At 58.0% G+C, this 22,305-nt stretch overlaps 1 protein-coding gene across 5 annotated transcripts; it reads right to left on the reverse strand.

Annotated features, from left to right (window-relative positions):
• Positions 1-4,125: 4,125 nt before the first annotated feature.
• On the reverse strand, positions 4,126-20,340 carry CLN8 (CLN8 transmembrane ER and ERGIC protein). 5 transcript variants are annotated; one of them, XM_047091271.1, is made up of 3 exons: positions 20,258-20,340; positions 12,572-13,242; positions 4,126-6,024 (listed from the first exon to the last, which is right to left on the reverse strand). In XM_047091271.1, exons 2-3 carry the CDS (start codon positions 13,112-13,114, stop codon positions 5,701-5,703), a joined length of 867 nt encoding a protein of 288 aa, XP_046947227.1. In that variant the 5' UTR covers positions 13,115-13,242; positions 20,258-20,340; the 3' UTR covers positions 4,126-5,700. The 5 variants fall into 5 exon arrangements, with proteins under 5 accessions (XP_046947227.1, XP_046947229.1, XP_046947231.1 ...); XM_047091273.1 differs by lacking the exon at positions 20,258-20,340 and adding an exon at positions 20,066-20,148; XM_047091275.1 differs by lacking the exon at positions 20,258-20,340 and adding an exon at positions 19,655-20,001.
• Positions 20,341-22,305: the final 1,965 nt, after the last annotated feature.

Consider the following 22,305-nt stretch of genomic DNA (forward strand, 5'->3'; position numbering starts at 1 on the left):
CCCCTGGCCCCAACGTTGTGCACTCTGGGTTTGCTCGGCATGGAAATAAAATCTCTGGGGTGGACCAGACGGGCTCAGGAATTTCTTGGGCAAGAACCGAGGGTTATCTTAATATAAACAAGTGAAACTGTGGCTGAAACGTGCCATCTGACGATGCTGGTTTTGCTTTTTATAGATTTTTGCAAGTGAGCGAGGTAAATACTGAGAAAGTTACAAGGTGCTGTAAACGTTTTCCATGTTATGGGTCGGCAGGCAATTCTGAGATTGAAGGCGTTGACATGGAATAACTGAGGACTCTAACTCTGGCTTAATTTTTTACGTCTCTCGGCTGCTTCGGGGCTGCGGACACGAACCACTAATGTTGACGGGAGGCCCAAGCGTCTGGGTCAGGTCTGGCTGCTGTGACCGATCATTGGGGACCAGGAGGCTGCAGTCCAAGGTCACGGTGCTGGCAGACTCCGTGCCTGCTGGGACCACTGCCTGTCTTCCCCTGTACCCTCACCTGAGGAGAGCGGGGGAGGGTGTCGGAAGGTCTATGGAAAGACGTGACCACTGCCGGGTGACCTGTGAGCTGGGTGCTCGGAGGCTCCTCGCCCCCACCCTTGCCCTTGGATGTGGGTTCTGCTTCCCTCCTGCTCCAGGGACACAGCCTGAGAGAACGACGCGGTGTGGTAACAGCTGCACGGTAGGCATACGTGACCGGACCCACTTTCAAGGCCCCTCTCGATAGAAACTTAAGACCTGGCTGGAGGGAGCCCGAGTGGCCTGCCTCTGTCCTTGGTCTCTCTTGCGCTCCTCGTACGGGTGGCGGACTTGGGTGGCACCCGGGAGGGTCCCAAGGGAGGCTGGTCTCTTGACTCTTCAATAAGCGTCCTACTCCCATCACGGAGGCTCTGCCCCAGTCACCTCCAAATGCCATCGCATTGGGGGTTCGGGCTTCACGCAGACGCGCTCCACAACACGAAGGCTTCCATGGCACAGAGTGAACACCACCCGGTACAAAACAGCACAGCGCTAACGCGAAGAGCTACACAGTGAGCAGAGGCCTGCACTCCCCTGGCGGGGCTCCCAGGGCGGAGGTGAGGCTCCCATCTCGTCCGACGGTGTCTCCGCGAGGCCAGGCGCCTGTGCTTGGGGCTCCGTGCTGTCCTCAGAAGGAATGGAGCGGCGTCTTTCACCTCCACGCCGACACTCGGGCAACGCGAAAGGAAGGCTACCAGACCCTGGATACCTGGGAGTCGGTTCCAGAACATTCTGTGTTCTGAGTCAGTAGGAGGAAGAAAACAGAGATTCCCCAATTCCTCCCATCGCTGTATTCTAGTCAAGCTGAGAAGACAGCACGTATCACCGTGTGTTTTAGTTCCTGACAAAAGGGAGACTTATTTAAAAGGAGAAATACTGAACCAGCAAGCTTTCCCATTAGAGCAAAACAGATTGAGCAAAGACAGAGGTGAGGTGATTCACCAGAGTCTGGGGACCCTTAACGTGTACTCACTCTTAGGTGGGGGGCACCCTCACTGTTAGAAACCAGTCTGCGGGCGGCAGGCATCGGCCCGCATGTGCCCCCTCCGTGTGCACAGCCGCACCCCTCCTGCCAGCACAGGAGCTCCAGGAGTTCGGTGTGGCAGGGACAGAGTAGGGTGAGCGCGCAGCGGGCACCGGGTTCAGGAGCCCTGAGGACGGAGGTGTTCGGATCCCCGACACCAGGGGTGGCCCTCCGACTGGGGGCCGGCCCCACTCACCCCTGCAACCTCCTCCTGGGAGGCTGGGGGGTCACGTGCATCTGAAAGCAGTTCTAACAGGTGCCGCGTCCCCGCCTCACTGGGAACGGGAGGCTACAGGGTCAGGAAGGGACCGAGAAGTCCCCAGGACACGTGACGGTGACCTGTAGGTCAGGGCCATCCTGACATCTGACCGCATGAGGGGAGGATGACGCAGCTTTCTCCGTTTTGCTGTTGTCTGTTCGAGGGCTCAATGGAATAGGGAAGGTTTTTTATCTGCTCGAGGGCTCACACGATGGAATAAGGGAAAGTTTTTCGCCTTGCAAAACGCTTAGATTTAATGCGATTTCCGTGTGCCGTGAAGCAAGCTGACACAGACACACTGAAACCAACACCCATGGGCAGAGAGGAGGCTCGGGGACCCTGACGGGTGCCGCCCCCGGGGCCTCCACGGGCTCTGGGAAGCAAGAGACCCTCTCGCAGCTGAGCCAGCTTTCATGACGGGTTCCCCGCCAAGAATGTCCCCTACGGCCACCGGCCTTGCCAGGTACCTCCGAGCTACCTCCCAACCCTGCCTTTCCCACGAAGATCCGCCACAACCCGTCCCGCAAGCTGGTGAGCCCTTCTCGTCCACATTGGGCTTCGTCCCCTCCCTGGCTCCCTGTGGCCGAGCGGCTGGCCCACGCCAGGCACCGCGGGGACGTGCAGTCAGCCGTGGACGGACACACACAAGGACAGCGTGAACGCGGGACGGGGCTCCATCAGGGGCTGTCCTACGCTCTGAGCGGACCGCACGTCGACGAGCCTCGGCTCTGACACCAGAGGAGTGAGCCCCAGTACGGGGAAGGCTGCGTCCCAGCCCGTCACCTACCAGCAAGAAGGCAGCCTCCGGGACTCAGGCGCCTGGCGTAAATAGGACCGCCGGCACGGGGTCGTTCGCGCAGGGACGGTGAGAAGCTGCAGGGGACTCGGCCCAGCACCCAGCACAGGGCAGTGGTTGCCGGCTGCGGGGAGACCCCGGGGTCTGAGGAGAGAGGAAGGGGGCGGGGGCTCGGCCTCCCGGCCTGCGGGGTCCTGGGAACACACACGAGCAGGGCCGGGGCCGTCTTCCTTCCACAGAGAAGACGCTCGCTGGCCCACTGTCCTTCCCTCCCGCCACCCCTCGGCCAAGGCCGTTCTGAAGAACACGGCCTGTGCACAGAGAAGTGGGTCTATGCCAAAGCACGGAGTGCGGTGACAGGCGATAATCGATGGTACTTAACCTCCCCACGGGCCACGCTGGAGGGCACGGCTGGCTCCGGCCTCCGACACCTGCGGCCGGTGAGTCCAGGCTGCTGCGGCCAGATCTTCCCGTTTCTCGAGGTTCCGGGGTTTCTTTTTTAAGGTGGTTATTTTTTTTATAAAAAAATTGTTTTAATGTTATTCATTTTTCGAGAGAGAGAGAGAGAGAGAGAGAGACACAGAGCGTGAGCAGGGGAGGGGAAGAGAGAGAGGGAGACACAGAATCCGAAGCGGGCGCCGGGCTCTGAGATACCAACACAGAGCCTGATGCGGGGCCTAAACTCACGAACTGTGAATCGTGACCTGGGCTGAAGTCGGACGCTTAACTGATGGAACCACCCAGGCGCCCCGGTTTTTTATTATTTTTAAAGAATCTTTTATTTTTGAGACACAGGGAGAGAGGGGACAAGAGGGGGGCACAGAGGGGGGGAGGACAGAGGGTCTGAAGCAGGCTCTGTGCTGACAGCAGAGAGCCCGACGTGGGGCTCGAGCTCACCGACCGTGAGATCGTGACCGGAGCTGAAGTCAGACAGTCAATCGACAGAGCCACCCAGGCGCCCTGAGATTCCAGGATTTCTGGCTGCTGCGTGCACTCCCCCTGTCCAGCGCCCACCCGCCCTCTCTGCAGACAGCGCGGGAGTCACACGGGGCTCCCCCGCTGCACGTCCAGCTGCAGATGCCTGTGTCCTGGCAGCCTTGAGCCACGCCACAGCCGGTGCCGGGTGGCCCGGCCTGGCGCGGAGCCCGGAAAGCTCCCTACAACCCGGAAGGCCCTACCAGCCCCTGGGCAATAAAGGTGTGTGGGTCTTGGATCAACAGGGTTCAAAAAGCCTCTTCTACGCACACGCCTGCCTTGCTGCCCCTTGTGGGAAGTCCCTGGTCAGAGGGAGCACGAAAGTGTGCGCGGGCCAAGCTCTCGTGCTATCTGGTCCTTCCCTCTCCACACACGACTACTGCGTCATTATAAACACGTGGGGTGTAAGGGGGGAGCCCTGGGAAGGTCAAATCCTGATGTGGGTCACTTTTAACCTGAAGTGTGAACAGACACGGGTCATCACCCAGTGTCTCCAAGACAAGCGACTCACACCGACCAAACAGTATGGAGAGACAGGAACGGACATCCTTTTGGGTCCATAAACATAAGTTACTTTATTAAGCTTCTGCGCCATCGGAAGACACCAGCTCCGTCTGTCCCACGAGAAGGGCGGGGGCCGCAGGATCGTGAGTTAGTCGTCTTTGCGGGGACGCGGTTTGCGGGGCACCTTCAATCACTCCTTACGAGGAGATAAACGGGTGTTACGGATCTCGACCTAAGCATAAAGCCGAAGCAGCAGTAACCAAGATCGCCGCCGTGAGCGCCCTGTCACTTAAACACGAGTCGGACGTTTCCGTGACCAATAAACACATGTTTTTTGCAAAGACGTCAAAGAGGCTTTCAAAAAAAAAAATAAACCTAATTTTAATTGCACACCCCAGGCCAGAATCAAATGTCTGTATGTGTGTCCCCCACTGCCCACAGTAGGGCGGTCCCCTGAAACCTCTCGTGAGCTGGAATGACCCCCTTTGCAGCACTTTGCTGTTACACAAGACCTACTGGGTGCCTGTTCTCGCGGACTAAAGGAAGTCGGGGCGGGAGGGACCCTCACTTTCACAGGAGAGGCCGTTACTCGGCGGACACATCTCTGCTAACAGTGGAGGCACGCACCTAAGCGAGCTTTGGAAGCGGGGGGCCCCGGACCTCCCTGCACACGTGCTAGGCTGGTGCCCGCCTTCCCGAGGAGGGGGCAAGTGAAGGCGGCATGCCTGCCCCCCGCAGCTCGCAGGGCAGAGCGCCCAGTGCCCGGCCCTGAAACCCTCAGGAACGCCAGCCACGGAACGACGGTCTGGTTGGGAAGCACACCGGCAACTCGGTCCGTTGAAAACGGCTCTAATAGCCAGACAGGTCTGATTACCAAACATCTACCTTATTTTACCAAGTGACCAAGAGAGTGTGAATACACGCTTCTGGTTTTACTGGAGATCCCCTGCTGTGCAACCCCACAGCCTGCACTGGAGCACACACACCCACCAGGCTGGCTCCGTCCCCCAAGGGGGGGGGGAGGGTCACTCCTGCACGGGGCCCGCCTGCGGCTTCGCCACCAGATGGTGCGACCGCAGCCAGGCTGGCCTCTCCATCCACGGAGATTCTAACAAGGGGCCCAAACAGGACCCCTTCTGTCCGAGGACACTGCCCTGCGGCTAAGAAGGTCACCACCACCAGACAGGACACACAGACTGCTGACCGTGTGACCGGACAGACCGGATGCTGACGACCACGGCGGCAGGGGAGGGAGGGCGGGGGAGGGTTGCCGATGCCAAGTCACGCCTGGCACTGGGAGCACTCCCTCCTCCTGGACAGGTGGCCCGGCCGCCACCGTGACGCCCTCCCTGATGGTCGACAGGGCCGCACACGGTTAGGCACGCAGGAGCAAACCACAGCAGGCGACGGGGTCGCGACGGCAAAAATGTGCCCCCAGAGGCGAAAGCCGGGCTTTGCACACCCTTTGCGGCCACCGGGAAATCAGCACAGTCCGCGTGACTGGGAAAGAGCGCCGGGGACAACACGGTCCCTGCCTCACTCCGCGGGAGTCTGCGGCGGGGACCTCGCGGAGCCCGTGGACAGCAGCCGCCGCGCCCCGGGGCCCCGGGCCCCGAGCGGCTACTGCCCCTTCTTCCGCGGCACCTGGCCATTGGCCCCCGCGGGCCGCCCGCCTCCGGGCTCCGGCTGCGCGAAGTTCCAGTCCACCGGGGTCAGGAGCTGCTGCGTCTTCTTATGGGTCCAGTAGGGGTTGAGGACGAGCGTGAGCAGACCCAGCCCCACGAGGAACAGCGCCAGGTGCGGAAGGTGCAGGCTGCTGCGCAGGCCGTCCCAGTGCCAGAAGCACACCCACCACATGTGGTAGGTGAGCACCATGCGGCAGTGGAACATGTGGATCATCAGCCACTGGTTCAGCTTCCAGAACGGGGAGTCGGAGCAGCCGGCCTGCGGGACAGAGCACACGCGTCAGGACGCGGCCGCCCAGACGTCACGCCCACCAATTCACCACCTGGGTGCGCCCAGCCCCCAGGCCCGCTACACCGTGCCCCCCTCCCCCGCTCCCCCGCCCGGGGGCATCGCCCCGAGCAAGGCCACCCGTCCGCGGCCCGTCCGCGCCCGGATTCGTGCTCCCAGGAGCCAAGGCCAGACCTGTTTCCAGTCTCACTTCAGTCTCCTTTCTTAACCTCTCCTGAGTCACACACGCTGGCCGCCAGCAAGCCCTGGGAGAAGGAAGGGCCTCTGGGGACAGGGAGGCTGAGGATGATATACACTTACCTCCTGGTTTGATCTTGGGTCCTTCACCCCCGGAGCCCACGGACGCAGGCACAAGTGGACTTTCCTCAAAATTACTCTAACTTTACACTAAAACCAGTTTCCAAGACTTGTAGCCAAAACCGAACAGAGAACGTGAAGATGGCCCATCAGATCCTGGACGCGAAGGCGGGACCTGGCCAGCACCAGGCCACTCCGGTGCCAGGACGGTGGGCGCCCAGCCAGGTGACAGAGGACATCCAGCACCCCCGCATCCCCGCACCCCTCAGACCTTCCACACACCACCCTCTCCGACCTCGTCTCCGTTGACCCCAAGCTGCACAATCTCCCTCGGGAGCTCCGGGCCACAGGTGGCCCCTCCCCGGCTGGGGACACTGTGTTGCTTCTGCACAAGGAAAGTCAGCAGTTTGAGGCAGAGAGGCCCCGAGAGCAGGCAGCAGAAACGACCTCAGGAAAGGGATCAGGCTTCACTTGAGCCACGTCTGCCGAACCCTGAGGAGGATGCAAACCAATTTCCAAGAGTGAGTCTGTTTTTAAAAAACAGGAAAGGAATCCTAACTCTGAGGTCATAAAAGTGTCATCACGGCTCGGACAAAGGAAAAGGAGACTCCGTGGAAATGATGACTTAGGACAAAGAAAGTGAGAAAGACAAGAAATTTCCTTGCTGTCTGAAATACGGTGAGCTTGGCCCAAAACTAACGCCACAAGAAATGAGAATGCCCTCCTACTTTCAGATCGGACACACCCAGGCATGTTTTCTAGTACTGCTGAGAGTTAAGTTAGGCGTAAACAGCGCCCAGAGGAACATTCTGTTTATTCCGGCAGAGTTTAAATTTCCTCTAGGTGTAGAGGAGAAGAGAATCCGACAGACTGGGAGCCCCGTGGAGGCTCTAACAGACTGTCCGTCTGCAGGCACGCGGGTTCTTGAGGCCGGAGCCTCGGGCCTCCCGCAGACAGCCTCCCTGCCTCAGTCTCTAAGTGGTGAGTCTTCCCTCGCCGCTAAAAGTGGTCTTCTTAAATCATGAATACTCGTATCACAAACACGAACTCTTCCCCTTGGAATAATTAGGTTACGTTTGGAAAGCTCGAAGCTGGCGGACCGAGCGTCCTTTGGCATTCCTCAGTGTCACGAGGTGACGGAGCTCCGAGAAAAGCCGGGGACAGGAACGAGCTCTGTGACAACGCACACAGAGAGGGCTTTGTGCGGCCCCGGCTCCTGGCGGTGAGCACCGCACAGGACACACGCACGACAGCGACGGTTTCTACCTCACCCACTTCGCGTCATGGGCCGGTGTGTCCTAGATGAACCGTATCACCCAGTGTGCGAGTCCCGTGTGAGTCTAAACCACGCTGCGGAATCCCAGCCGAGGGGGAGACGCTAAGAACGGGCCCCTGCTTTTGAGATAGAAACCCGTCTTACACGACGGTGACGTTTTCGGTCTTGATTCCCACCCTTCAGTGTGCCATCAAATCAGACCTGGATGGTGGGCAGATTTTTGAACAGGACGCCCAACCGTGCGTGAATTTGGCGACTTTATTAAAAGCTAAAAGGATTTCCACACGTCAGGCGGCACATACATACAGCAGCGTGTGAACTGCAAGGAAACAGCTAGAGTTTCTGACCTAAGCTACCGCGTTTTAGGGCACAGTTCTGTCGCTGGGACCTGCTTGCTCCGTAGAGTCGACACAGCGAATGGTGTTGAGAAGCGACCACACCAAGACCCCCTTCTCCATCCTGCGTACACAGCGCCTCGCAAACCGCAGAGACCGCAGAAAACGGCCCAAACCAGGCCCGTCGCCCGCGTCCCCCCACGGCTGGAGTCTGCCTTCTTCGTGGGGATGCTGGGGACCGGAGGCCGGGCCTCCCGGCACACCTGAGGAGGGAGACACCTGGAGACCCCCAGCAGCCCTGCTCCAGGCGGGGCACAAACAGGTCTGGAAAGACACCGTGAAGCCGTTCGACACCGACCGCCCGAGCACAGGAAAGAGAAAGATTTCATTTTTTCTTTTTAAGAGCATCCTCCAAAAAATGACAAAAATTTGACATAACTAATAATCTATCTTCTCGGAACACGCGAATCACAGCCCAAACTCACGCGTCTTGTGGGATGTGGTGCCGGTCACCACGGGGCACGGTGTCCCAGCGCACGGACAGACGCGGCTCCTTTCGGGGACGTCCCTTCCCGCCGCAGCCACGTCTGCTGTGAAGCCTGGTGTTCTCACATGTGAGGGGTTAGAGAAGACAGGACGGCTGGGCCACCGCCTGTCTGACCCGCACACCCTCCGTCCACACCCGGCCACGACGCCACTGGTGCCGTGCTCACAGCCAGAGGGCACAGGGAAGCGTCCGCCCGGCCCTCCGTCCTCAGGAGGCCCCGCTCCGTGGGGAGGACACCCACGAGGGCAGCGCCGAAAAGCCACGTGGCGTGAGTGGGCGGGTCCCAAGTCACAGCACCTTACCTAAAATGACCCACACCCGGACCAGCGGCTTCCATGACCGTTCAGAGCTCGGCTGAGTTGAAACGCTCCTTTACTCCATTAACGGTTTCCAGCCTCCCCCCAGATCACTCCTGTCCGAGGACCTCACGCCATCCCCAAGCCCCCCATCCACGAGCAGCTGTGCAGGTGCTTAAACCGCCCGGCTGCTGTAGCGCCCCGCGCACCTGCCCCGGTTCACCTGCCAGCCCGGCCCCCTGTCCCCCTGCACGGCACCTGCCCCTCTATTGCCACGTCCTCCTGTGGCACCGGGTAGGGCGGCCCTGGGGGACGATGGGACTGCTGGGCACGTGGCCAGGTACGTATGAAAGTCTGCACACTTACACTGCTAATTCACTTCCGGTGTGCGTACAGCATCGACCCCCCAAGGACCCTGAAGGCAGTGTGGTGTTTCCTACTTCTCTGTTTTCTCCCAAAGCTTACCACGGTGTGCAGGAGTGACACAACCCATGTGTGCTGACTGCAGTAGACATTTACAAAACAAAAAGCTGTATTTCAAGTTTCACGTAAAACAGGCTGTGAACGTGTCATACGAGATGGCCAGAATCTGTGCTACGGTATAATTCTAAGAGTTTAACGTGAACATCTTGATCTAAGAATAAGAATCAAGATGTAGACAGACGACACACATCTTTTAAAAACATGCTTTTAAAAACATAAAGGAAACAAATACACAGATAACAATTCCAGGTCCTAAACCTTATTCAGAAACAAAAACACGAGAAAACCATCCCGATGTGTGACAGCCGCCAGTGAGACGGCGGGCAGGAAGCCTGGATCCGCCCTCCCCACAGACACTGATTTAGCAACCGTTCACACACACACAGTCCCTCCGTGAGAAATGCGACACTGATGGAGAGGCCCCTGTGCAGGAGAGCCCACACTCGCCGCGGCCGGGAGGGGCACTCAGGGCACCCTCCCACACCACAGGATCGGGAAGAGACCCCAGAGGAGGAAGGAGCTGCGGCACGCGCCCAGCACCCCAACTTTTTCGAGGGGCTCCCGGAGGACTGGCCTCGAGCTCGCCAGTCCTGGAGTTCTGACAGTCTAGCAGAGCCCGGCTGCCCATGGGGAGCAGCGGCAATGGCTTGGCTGGTCGACCCCACAGCGGCCTGCTCTGCCCCAGAGCCTGGGGCCAGGCTGACCAGCGGGGTCGTGTCCCGTGTGAGAAGCGTGTGCAGACCTGGAGAGGTGCCCTCCTGGTCTCATGCACAGACAGCAACGGAGCCGGGAGCGGGACCAGGCAAGGGAGCTCTGAACCAAGGAACAAGGAGAACCCTCCAAAAGCACCCCCTGGTGAGACGGGACTGAAGGGTTTACGTGACAGAGAATTACACACAACTGTCACAAAGATGCTCACTGAAGTCACGAGAACAACATGCACGACCACAAGCGAGAATTTCAAGCCAGACAGAAGAATGTTTAAAAACAAGTACCAGACAGAAATCAAGGAGCTGAGAACACAGTGAAGAACAGGAAAGTTCACTAGAAAGTTGACCAAAGTGATCTACAGATGTAACGCCATCCCTACCAGAATCGCGATGCTTTTTTACAGAAACAGAAAAAACAATTCTCATATTCACAGGAAACCACAAAAGACCGCAAATAGTCATGTCACTCTTGAGAAAGAAGAACAACGATGAAGGCATCACACTTCCTGATTTCAAACTCTATCTCAAAGCTAATCAAAGTTGCCCGGCACTGACACGCGGTCCGATGGAACAGAACGCAGAGCCCAGAGAGAAATTCACCAGGTATGGTCAGTCCATTTCTGACAACGGGGCAGGGACAGTACCTTCGACAGGTGCTGCTGGGGAGACCGGACAGCCACGTGCAAAGGAACGAAATGGGACCACGTTCCCACACCAGACACAAAAGGCAAGTCAGAATGGACTCAAGTCTTAAAAATAAGACCCAAAGCTGAGACTCCTGGAAGAAAACATGGGGGAGAAACCTTCATGACGTTTGTCTTAGCAATGATTTCACGGATAGACAGCAAAGGACAGGCAACAGAAATAAAAACAAACAACTGGGGCTGCATGAAATGAATATCCTGCTTTAAGCAAAGGAAACGCTCACTGGGGCGAAAACACAACCCACAGAGTGGGAGAAAATATCCGTGAACCACGTAACTGAGAACAGATTAGTCTTCAACATACATAAAGAACCACAACTCGATAGTAAAAAACAAAAAAAATCAGATTCAAAAAATGGCCTAAGGACTTGAACCGTTTTCCAGAGAGGCCAACAGCTGTATGAAAAGACGCTCAGCATCACTTGGAACCTGGACCCACAGGGAGGAGCCGCCTCGCACCTGTCAGGACGGCTGTCGTCAAGCACACGAGACGAGTGTTGGCGAGGGTGTGGAGAGACAGGAAGCCTGGCAGTGTGGGGAGAGTGAAGATGGGGCAGCCGCTGTGGAAAATGGTTCGGAGGTTTTACTTTCTAACACCGAGCTACCTTATGATCCAGCAAACCCACTTCTGAGTAGTTTTCCAAAATGACCGAAATCACGATCTCGAAGAGCTGTTAGCTCCTTCCCTGTGACGCACAACAGCTAAGACACGCAGACAACTGCAGCGCCCGCGGCAGGTGCACGACACGGAAAGTGTGCTGTACACACAGAACGGAAAACTGTTCAGACTGAAAAAAGGAGATTCTTTGATATGCAACGTGGATGAGCCTTGAGGACGTGATGCTCAGAGCGGCGAGCCCGTCACAGAAGGACAAACACCGCATGGTTCCACGATACGAGTTGCCTACAATGGTCAAACTCACAGATCAGTGTGGAATGCCGGGCGCCCGGGGCTGGAGGAGGGCGGCAGGGAGCTACTTATCACCAGACATGAAGTGTCGGCCACGCAACGGGAGACAAGCTCAAAAGAGCTGCAATAATACCGTTACCTAAAAACTGGTTAAAAGGGTAGATCTCAAGTGTTAACATAAGATGAGATAAACATTTCAGAAAGATGTGTGTATTCATATATACGCTTTCGGACCTTGTTTCAAAAACATTTGAAAGAAAGAAAAACAAAATCACCTTCTCTGGGGCTTACAGAATACGATCAGCTCAGATCCACTGTTTTGTTACGGAGCCAGAAGCTTAGAACGTTTGTTTAAAATTAGCAGGGGCACCTGGTGACTCAGTCGGTTAAGCATCCGACTTCGGCTTAGATCATGTCAGAGTTCGTGGGTTCAAGCCCCATGTCGGGCTCTGTGCTGACAGCTCGGAGCCCGGAGCCTGCTTGGGATTCTGGATTCTGAGTCTCCCTCTCTCTCTGCCCCTCTCCCACTTGTGCTGTCTCTCTCTCCCTCTCTCAAAAATAAATGGCATTAAAAACATTTTTTTAATAAAATAAAATAAAATTAGTAACACGGAGGGGCGCCCGGTGGCTCGGTCGGTTAAGCGTCTGACTCTTGGTTTCTGCTCAGGTTGTGATCTCACGGTTCGTCGGGCTCTGCTCTGACAGCGCGGAGCCTGCTTGGGATTCTCTCTCCCTCTCTCTCAAAATAAATAAAGGTTAAAAAAATTAGTAACACGGAATTCGACAAAATGAGAGGTTACTGTGGACGCCATGACCCGGTCTGGCGGGGACCCCGAGCGCGGCGCACAGGGAAGCCGTGGCGCGGACGCGAGACGGGAAGGGGGCCCTGCCCGGCTCCCCGGGCCGTGCTGACGAGGGCAGAGAGGGCAGGTGAGCCCCACGCCCGCGGAAGCACTCACCTTCAGGAGCATCCAGGAGACGCAGGTGAAGGGCGTGCTGACCTCCAGGAGCAGCGTGATCATGGCCAGGTAGTGGCCGGCTCTGAGGTTGACCACCGAGCCGAGAAAGCCCAGGAAGGCAAAGAGGTGGTGGACGACCAGAAACCAGTCAAACGTCCGGAAGAGCACGTTGGACACGTGAACCGCGACGTTTTCAAAGAGAAAGAACCCCGTTGCCGTCGCCACGTGAAACCAGCACCAGTTCTGCTGGCCGCGCGCCTTATCGGCCTGAAGCACGGGGTCCGCCAGCAAGGCCCACAGGCCCGCGGCCGTGCTCTGAACGCCAAAGACCGCGCGGGTGGCCGCCAGGTTCCAGAAGACCTTCTCTCTGGCCACCAGGGAGCGGTAGGTGGCATTCAGGGAGGATGACAGCTGGTGGCAGACGACGAAGACGCCCACGTAGAAGACGAAGCCGGCGACCACGAGCGTTGAGCGGATCTTCCAGGACGTGTAGTCCAGGTCGAAAATGCTCCCTGCTGTGCCGCCATCGCTCACATGAGTCATCGTCCTAGGTGCGGAGGATTAAAGGCGTCCCAGGACCAATGCAGGGCTCGGGCGCCCACGCCGCGTCTCGTCCCACGAGGCACCGTCCGTGCAGGTGCGTCTGGGCTCGTCATGTATTCGTCTCCGACCTGAAGAAGGAAGGCAGGCTCACACGTGTGGACGGGATGGGGGCCCCCCCACTTCTCTGCTCCTGCAGGACGCACACAGTGCTGGGAGAGGGAGTGTCACAAGCCCTCTGTCCTCAGGTGCTGGCAGACAGGCAGGCAGGCATGCGCGCGCGCACACACACACACACACACACACACACACACACACACACACACAGCAGGGAAGCGCCACCGGCAGCACCTGAGGAGGAAAGGAGAGGGCATGGGAGCCGGGAGGTGGGACGGCAGCAGTGGTGAGGCTGATGGCACACACCATCCGGGACTCTGCCGCGGGGACGCCCCGCTCACAGGCTGGGTCACACTCCACAGGGTGAGACACTTAGGCAACCACACCGGGATATGCTTTGTGAAAGCTTCTCACACCCCTGAGGGAGAGCCCTGCCCTGCCCTCTACAGGCTGCACACAGTACTGTGCAGGGTACACGCCCCGGCCGGGCTGCGTGCAGACTTCACACTGTCTGCGCTCGCTCCCCACACGCAGAAATCACTGTCGGGAGCACAGGAGCAGGGGCGGCTGTGTAGACGGGCTGCAGTAATGTCTGGCACACAGGAGGTGTTTGCAGGACTCAGCACAAGGATTATTATCACCCGTCACATCAGGGTCCTTATAAACCGGAGGAAAACCCAAGTCCCCAGTTCTAGTCTGTTAACCTGCCTACGGCGTGAAGCCCGTCCACGCTCCCATCTGAAGCCAGTGCAGGGCCTGGATGGGAAAGGGACGAGGCCGCCCGTGTGTGCCTATCCCCGCCCTGGACACCGGGAAGGACAGCGTGTCCCGCCCAGGCAGGGGGCTATGCCGAATCCTTGCCGGAGGAAACCCACCTCCCACCCTGGACCACATCAGCTCTCAAATGCAAGGTGGGAATTCTGATTCCAACCATGAAAAACATCCCCTACGCTCAGTACATAAAGACAAATTAAGTGCTTAACCGGAGGGTGTGGGTATCGCTTACCACTGCCCCGTTTCCAAATCCTTTTCTCCTACACCAGCGGCTGCTACACGCAGAGAAGATATTACAAACATACTTACCCACTCAAACAGTAAGTGCAATTGAAATAACCCAATAGGGGCGCCTGGGTGGCGCAGTCGGTTAAGCGTCCGACTTCAGCCAGGTCACGATCTCGCGGTCCGGGAGTTCGAGCCCCGCGTCAGGCTCTGGGCTGATGGCTCAGAGCCTGGAGCCTGTTTCTGATTCTGTGTCTCCCTCTCTCTCTCTGCCCCTCCCCTGTTCATGCTCTGTCTCTCTCTGTCCCAAAAATAAATAAACGTTGAAAAAAAAAAAAATTTAAAAAAAAAAAGAAATAACCCAATAATTTCTCTGTAACAATGTAAAAACAAAACTTCATTCTTTGCCCAGAAATAAAAAACAAAAAAATAATTTCTTCTTTTCACAACCGGCCCATTTGCTGTTGCTGACCTCAAGTCCGGCAGAGTTTGGAGACTAAGAGGAACTTCTGGCTGGATTTCCAATACATTTAAGGACCTTCCGGCCTCCACGTTAGAAGGCGGCTGTCGTACGTTTTATACTAGTTAGCACAACAGACTGCACTGTGGTGACCGCTAGAGGAAGGTCACCAAAACCCATGCTCCTGCCCTTCACACGCGTCCCTGCAGAGTCTAAGCACCGTGCTCCCAGGACGGGGTCGGGTGGTGGCTCTTGACCTGCCCCCCGCCCCACCCGACGGCCCTCCTGCACAGGCAGCTGTTTGAAAGCCCAGCCCATGTCCCTCACCTCTGGGCTCCTGCTGGCGCTGGGTCCTCTAAGAGTCCTTTCCCCACCCGGCCCCACCTGTCAGCCCTTATCCTTCCGATCTCGGCATCAATGCCTTTTCCTCCAGAAGCCCCCCCCCCCCCCCCGGAAACCCGGCCTCCACGAGACAAGCAGCTCTCTGTGGGCGGGGCCGGGCCACCTGCCCGCCGCTGTGCCCCCACCGCCTGATACGGCGCCTGGCACAGAGGACGTGCCCAGGAAACACTTGTTGAATATACGCTCCCATGGTCACATTTACGTAAGTTTGGACGCGTTGTCTGTGAAGCTGCCAAGGCCAGATTCTCGAGTCCTCAGAACAGGAGGAAGGGACCTCTGAAGCGTTCTGTGTCAGCCTCGCAGCGCGGGACCCCAATGTGCAGGAGGGAACCCCAGGATCAGGTGCTAGCGAAGCGGCCAGAGTGCCCCCTGGGTCCCCTCCTGCCCACACCTTCCACATCCCACAGCCCTACCTCCTCAGGAGCGGAGGGCTCTCCCACCCACATCTGGGCAACAAGGAGCAGGACTGGGCAGGGGCCACGGTGCGTTCCAGCTGTCCATCCTTGCGGAGGTCACCATGTCTAGCTGAACTGCGGGCTGTGAGCCCAGAGCCACAGCTGTCCATTTGTGACTATTCGGCGAAAAGAGCTACTCTGCCCAAACAGTCACGGTGACCCCTGTCGGGACGTAGGAAGTACTAGCTCCTTTAACCCAAACCACAGAGGCACCTTTTCTAACTACTGAACTCGTGGATTTGATAATGGTCCTGTAATCAAAGGCAAAGATCATAGAAGCATTTGTCTTCCTACTTCTGAGTGAACCAAGCTCTATGGCAGGCTGGATCTTTGTGGGTATGAATCGATTCAGGGAGGAAAGACAAAAGCACACACGTACACACACGTCCCCCCGGGAGTCCCGAGTCTGCGCCATCGCCCGTGCCCGTGCCCAGGAGTGCTCTGTATCGGACAGGACTGAGGGCGCCGAGGGGGCTGCGCTGGCCGCTTCACAGACTCGTTCTCTGCTCCTGTGATTCACACGCTCCCAAACACACGTACAAGTGCACGTGCACACAGGTCAGTCTAATAGATGACAGGCTGGCGAGAGCGCCTGGGCGTCTGTGCGCTGGTGTGTCGCGTTTGTTCCCCCGCACACCCCGACATCGTAAAAACCTTCCTGGCTGGGCAGCCCGCCCCTCCCAGGCCAGCCCATCCTTGAGAGAGCAAAGCAGGGACCTAACCCATCAGAGCCCTGCCTCCCCATCCAGCCCCTGCACCTGGAGGCGCTACTGCTCTGCCTTGACCGTCCCAGGGTCCACCAAAGCCCACTGAAATCGTTCAAGCGAGCCAGTCCTCGCGTTCACGCTGACCTGCTTGCCTTTCCCATGGAAACCCCAACAAAGGCTGCAGCCTAAACCTTGCCCTGTCTCCCGACCGGTACTTCCCCATGGGGCCCAGCATGGGGCAGGCAGGGCCTGTCTCCAGGGCCCACGAGTGTGATAACCCTGGTTCTCCTGAGTCTCTGCTCTGTGTCCGCTGGTGCCCACACCTGTCTCATAAAAGCACACAGAACAATCTGGTTCTGGAGAGTCACCTCCTGACCCCACAAGGGTGGGGGAGGCTGAAGTTTACAGGTGCAGGTCAACCTCCTGCAGAGATTTCCAGGGTTGGGTAGAAAGGAAGCCTCACCTCCAAGCACGTGATGGTAACCATTACAAGAGTCACCCTGCACAAAACTGTAAACTCTGCTAAACTATGGACTCCCCCGAAGACTTCTGGTACTCTTCCACGAGCCAGTCACGAGGTCCGGGTGACAGTTCCCATTTTGCCACGATTGCGTGAATATGCTCTTAGCCAAGGCTCCCAGCTTCTGTGGCTCCTCTGCCTGGGCCTCTAAGCCTCAGGCTCGGCCCACTGGTGAGCCAGGACAAGTGCTGTATCAGGAAGTTTGGGCTCAGGATGGAGGGACCCCAGGGTGCCACGGCCAAAGGAATAAGAACGGTGGAATCCGACCGTGGTTCCACTATTTAGGGCCATGCTGGGCCCGTTTCTGACCGTGAGAATAAAAAATCTACATAAATGCGGGCGAGTGGGCATTGGGTACTAACAGGAGGCACCTACCACGTGCCAGGCATGTTCGACTAGGCCGTCTGCAGGAGAGCCCAGGCGTGGTCACCGATTCAGACTGCACTGGCATGTGACCAGACGGCCCTCAGAGCCCCGGCCCGTGGTGCACAATCGATCGCCTGCGGCGTCTCTTCCACGCGTGTGGAAGATGCCTGTGACTGGGCCCACCTCCAGATTCTGCCTTTACGGCCCCGGAGGGACGGCCACGCTTGGGCATCGCCTAAGCACGCCGGTGCCCCGAGGCAGGTGCGGAGCCACTGAACTGGCATGACCTCCGCTCCCCATCTGGTCGTGAAAACCCAGGAAATCTCAGGTGGGGTGGCCCAGTCTCTTCCTTCTTCCAAACAAGGTCAGCGGAACTCAAAGGCAGCACACAGCGGCAGTGGCTTTAAATGTGAGCCACACACAATCAAAGAAAAGCTGATTATCCTGCTGGAAAGAAACGCTCAAAGCAAGCCACTGTGAGTCTCTCTTTTCTACTGCCCCTCCCTTGGCGCTCCTGCCCCCCACCAAGCAGCATAGGGACCAGGGGGTCCTGAGGGCCTGGGAGGGGACGGCCTCGGTGTGCCTCCAGGGTGGAGACGTGCACGGTCCCGGGTAAAGGGAACGGAAAAGCGGAGGTTCTGAGGCAGGGATCCGCTCACCAAACTCACAGTCCTCTGGAGGATGCTAGAACACAGGCCCGTTCCTGGGTCCACATGTTTCAGAAGCACATGCTTGAGTCGCTGACAGTAAGACCACGTGAGGCAAGGAAGGAGGCACAGGGCTCCTGAGGAGGCCCAAGTAAGGCGGCCGGGGGCGGGCCAGCTCTTCACGTGGGTGATGGGAAACTGGCTGCAAGGGCTCAGAAATCCGAGAAAAAACACTGTCCTTTAAGGTACACCACAGAGGGGTGCCTGGGGGGCTCAGTCGGCTAAGCGTCGGACACTTGATTTCGGCTCAGGTCACGATCTCACGGTTCACAGGATCGAGCCCCGCGTCTGGCTCTGTGCTGACAGTGCAGAGCCTGCTTGGGATTCTCTCTCTTTGCCCCTCCTCCCCTCACTCTTTCTCTCAAAATAAATAAACTTAAAAATTATTTTAAAGTATACCATGGAAAACGTAAGGAGCCTTCTAGACCTTTTTGAGGACAGTATCATATATATACATGTAAATGTATATTAAAAAATAAAAACAGCTGAAGACAGTAGTTAAGAGTCAGACATTGAAACAAAACAGGAGAGCGGAGCTGAGTGAGACGGGTGCCAGCAAGGCAGTGCAGACAGGGTGGGGCCGACCTCCAGTTCTCCTGTCTTTTCCTGGCCTGTCACCCTGATCACATCCCTCTGAGATGGCATAGAGGACACTAGGGTCACCACTGTCCCACTGCCACGTGCCCGCCTCCCAGACTGGAGGGCTCCTTTCTGGGGCCTGAAGTCTAGCGGGTGGTCACAGCTGGAAGTCCCTGTTCCCTCTCGGGGACAGCGGAGGCCCAACAGCTCACCTCAGGCTTTGTTTCCATCTGGAAGGCGTCCAAGTCCAGGTGGCTGAGGAGCTGTGGGGGTCGGGGGGGAGGCACTGGTTCCTAGAGAGGGGCCCAGGGTCCCCCACCCAACTCTCTGCAGCTGTTTTCCTTTGGAAAAAAAATCTATCTACAAACCTCATCTTTCTAAGATTTGCTGGTTTCATTGGATGCATTGCGCTGGACCAGCCATTTTTTAAAAATTTAACAAGCATTAGTTTCAGGGCCACAGTGTGACATGTCAGCCCTGTCTCCAGGGATGGGACTCCGTGGCCACCAGGACGCTGAGAACTCCATCTGACGCCCACTGAAGAGTTCACTGGGGGCTAAATTGCTAAACTGCCAAATACTAGCAGTTCTGTATTTGGCTACGATAATTGATCCAAAACTTGGAAATGAGGAAGGGTGTATGCTTTCTACATCATGCTGGATGACTGCTTAACAAACCTCGTGAGGATCACTTGACTTGGGAGGTAACTGTCACCCTTTCCTGGGGACCGGCCATTTCAGTCAGAGAAGTTAGAGGTTAAACCATGACACTGATAAGGGGCTATCCTCCCCTTTAGGCCCCAGGAAGAGATAGTGCGCGGTTGTGGTTTCAGTGGGCCCAGACACTCACCACTGCCCTGCCTCACCCGGCATGCCTCTCCGACCCTTTCATTCACTCGTTTTTGAACCGGCTTTTCATCCTGCTGGGTCCATAGTCAAGGAGACCAAAGTCACCTGACACGTGTTCACTGTCTGTGTGAGACCCGTGTGTGTATCACTTTGAGAATGATGGTTTGGTCGTGTGTAAAAATATTTCTTCCAAAATCAAAAGAAATTCAGACTCCAGGAACAGAACAAAATTCAGAAAATCTGACCAAGCACGTAAATACAAAAATAAAACCCTGTAATCCTCCAAGCCGGCTCCAGGCCGCATTACTATTTTCGATTCAATCGATTCACTAAATATAAGCTCTTACTAATTTTTCCCCTAAAAAAGGACCGGGGATACATACCGCCTGGCGCCTGCTCTTTTCCCGTCCACAATCCTGCCTGCAAAGTTACGTCTCCCCGGCACGGAGACCACCCCGCAGGGTGCACCGGCCCATCCAGCGCCCCATCAGGCTCCCCGTTTCTCACAGCTCCCCACTGCCAGGCAGTGCACGTGGTCCAGGCCACCCGGAGACCCCAGCACAGGCGCAGCTCCAGTGTTTAGGGACAGGAAGCGCTCGGCGAGAACGCACAGCGAGCGGGCCCTGGGAGCTGCCTGAGGAAGGCTCACAGCCGCGCCCTGCTGCTTCCCGAGCTCCGCGGCTCCCCGGCACAGGGCTCCCCTGCACAAGCACAGGGCTGCCCCGCACAGGGCTCCCCCGCACAAACACCGGGCTCCCCTGCACAGGGCTCCCCCGCACAAGCACAGGGCTCACCTGCAAGCGGGGCGGCCGGAGCCCTGTGCAGCGCATCCCCGCCCCCGTCCAAGCCGGGACCTCGCTCCCGGCCACGCCGTAGGGGAAGCGCAGGCCCCGCCCCGACGGAGAGGACGCCCACCCCGTCCACGCGGCCCCCGCCCCTGCCCGTGCGCCCACCCGCCCACCGTCCTCCCTCATCCCGGCACTCACCGCACGGCCGCCGTCACGACCTCGCCGCAAGCACGGCTGCGCATGCGCACGTCCGGTGGGCGGGGCCTATCGCGGGGCCGAACGGAACCACGGGCGCGGGGGCGGGGCCTAGCGCGGACCGGACGGAACCGCGGGGCGGGGGCGGGGCCTAGAGCGGGGCTGAACAGAACCAGGGGCGCGGGGGCGGGGCCTAGCGCGGGACCGAACGGAACCAGGGGCGCGGGACGGGGCCTACCGCGGACCTAACGGAACCTCGGAGGCGGGGCCACGGGGGCGCGGACCTGGCCCCGACTTGCGGCCCCTGCCCTGCCTGCCCTGTACTCTCGGTTGTGCGCAGACCCTCGCCGCCCTCGTCACGCCCCAGGCTGACCCCGGGAGAGCAGCGGCTGTCCGAGGAAAGGGGCCGTCTGACAGACCCCACCGTCACGGGGGTGCTGGGTCCCCGCAACGTCTTTGTGCCCACCGCCCACGGTAGGGCCCCGGGGATCGCGCACTGCAGAGACAAGCCCGCGGAGCGCCCCCCCCCCCCACCGGGACCTCACGGAGACCCCACGGAGCCCCCCCCTGAGAATTCACGGAGACCCCATGGAGCTCCCCCCCACCCCGGGGACCCACCGAGTCCCCTCGGACCCCCCACTGAGTCCCCGCAGAGCCACACCCCCCCCCCCGGGGACTCCACCGCGACCCCAAGGAGCCCCCCCTTGGGATTTCACGGAGACCCCACACAACCCCCACTGGGACTCCTCCCCCGGAGGCCCCCTCCCCTCACCCGGAAGCCCAGGGATGGAGCTCAGAGCTGGGCCGCAGCTGGAGGCCCCAGCTCCACGCCAGCCACACCGGGGTGACTCAGCAATCAGAGGCTTGGAAATGGGGAACATTCAGATAGTTTCACTTCCCAACCGTGGCCTTTGGCGAACAGGGACTTCTCTCGACCCTAGTTTCTGGTCTGCAAAGTCCGTAAGACTGCCCCACTGAGTGGCCTGTCCCGACTGTCACTCCTCTGTGTGAGGTTTGCTGAACCCCTGGAGGCAAAGCTTGGGCACACGGTGTTAATGTCATCCCCTGGGAACTCCTTATCTTCCGGAGAAAGCAGTTGTTTTAGTCTCCCCAGGACCCTGGTTGCTTATGGTGGCTTGTGGTTTCCAGAGCCCCTCTGGGCATGTGATGGATATCCAGCAGTCCCCCTCTCCTGGCGGTGTGCCCCCCACATCACCTCATCACCTGGGCTCCTGGCCCTCAGAATCTGCTTCTGTGAAACGGAAACTAGGACAGCATCCACTCGGAATACTGCCCAGGGAATTAGATGTTATGATGGGAACAGTGGCTGGCATTATATTGGCATTCAGTGCCTGCTACTTAGTCATACAAAGTCATTAACTGTAGGAACTGCCAACTGGGTGTCAAACTCCCTTGTCCTTATCTTCACCATCCAGGTGAGGCAGCCTCCAGAACGAAGACTTCCATGGGAAAGGCAAAGCTTGCCGGCCTTGCCTGTGCCCCTAGTTTCTCCCATAGTTCAAGAACCAGCCCACAGAAGCCCAGGGGCTTAGAATTGGGGGTTTGGTGTTTGAGTGAAGATGGCCAGGCAGCCTGGCCTTGCGTAAACCCCCTGGCTTTGGACCCAGACAGCCCTGGCCTCCGGGACCACCAGCTTCGAGAAGTTGGCGTGCACCCTCTCAACCCCTGAGCTCTGTTGGGAAATGTGGGAACAGCACCTGGTAGGGGGCTCTGAGGTCTCCAGGGGCGCTGACTCATCCGGGCACAGCTCCAGGTCAGCACGCAGTAGGGCCCTTGCCCCTGAATATTCCCCTGAAGCCTTTTCTTCCTTAACCACATCTACCACCGCCGGACACTTTGTTTTTATGTGTTTGTTTCAATAATTTTTTGTTTTCTGTGTCTTTCAACTAAAATGTGCCCTGCATGAAGAGGGACTTGGCCCTGCTCCCTCTTTTTCTTTTTTTTTTTAAACCATTTATTTTGAGAGAGTGAGAGTGGGGGAGGGACAGAGAGAGGGAGAGAGAATCCCAAGCAAGCTTTGTGCTGTCAGC

This window comes from Lynx rufus, unplaced genomic scaffold, assembly GCF_022079265.1.
Source record: "Lynx rufus isolate CCGP_SWC_20201006 ecotype Redwood Valley unplaced genomic scaffold, mLynRuf1.p SCAF_3, whole genome shotgun sequence".
NCBI lineage: Eukaryota > Metazoa > Chordata > Mammalia > Carnivora > Felidae > Lynx > Lynx rufus.

What these genes read in the sequence shown, in the direction of transcription:
- CLN8 (XM_047091271.1), bottom strand. Translation starts at nt 13,114, where the DNA reads ATGACTCATGTGAGCGATGGCGGCACAGCAGGGAGCATTTTCGACCTG. An exon ending in TCTCCTGGATGCTCCTGAAG is followed by an intron (nt 6,025 to 12,571) that starts GTGAGTGCTTCC and finishes TCTGTCCCGCAG; the next exon opens with GCCGGCTGCTCCGACTCCCC.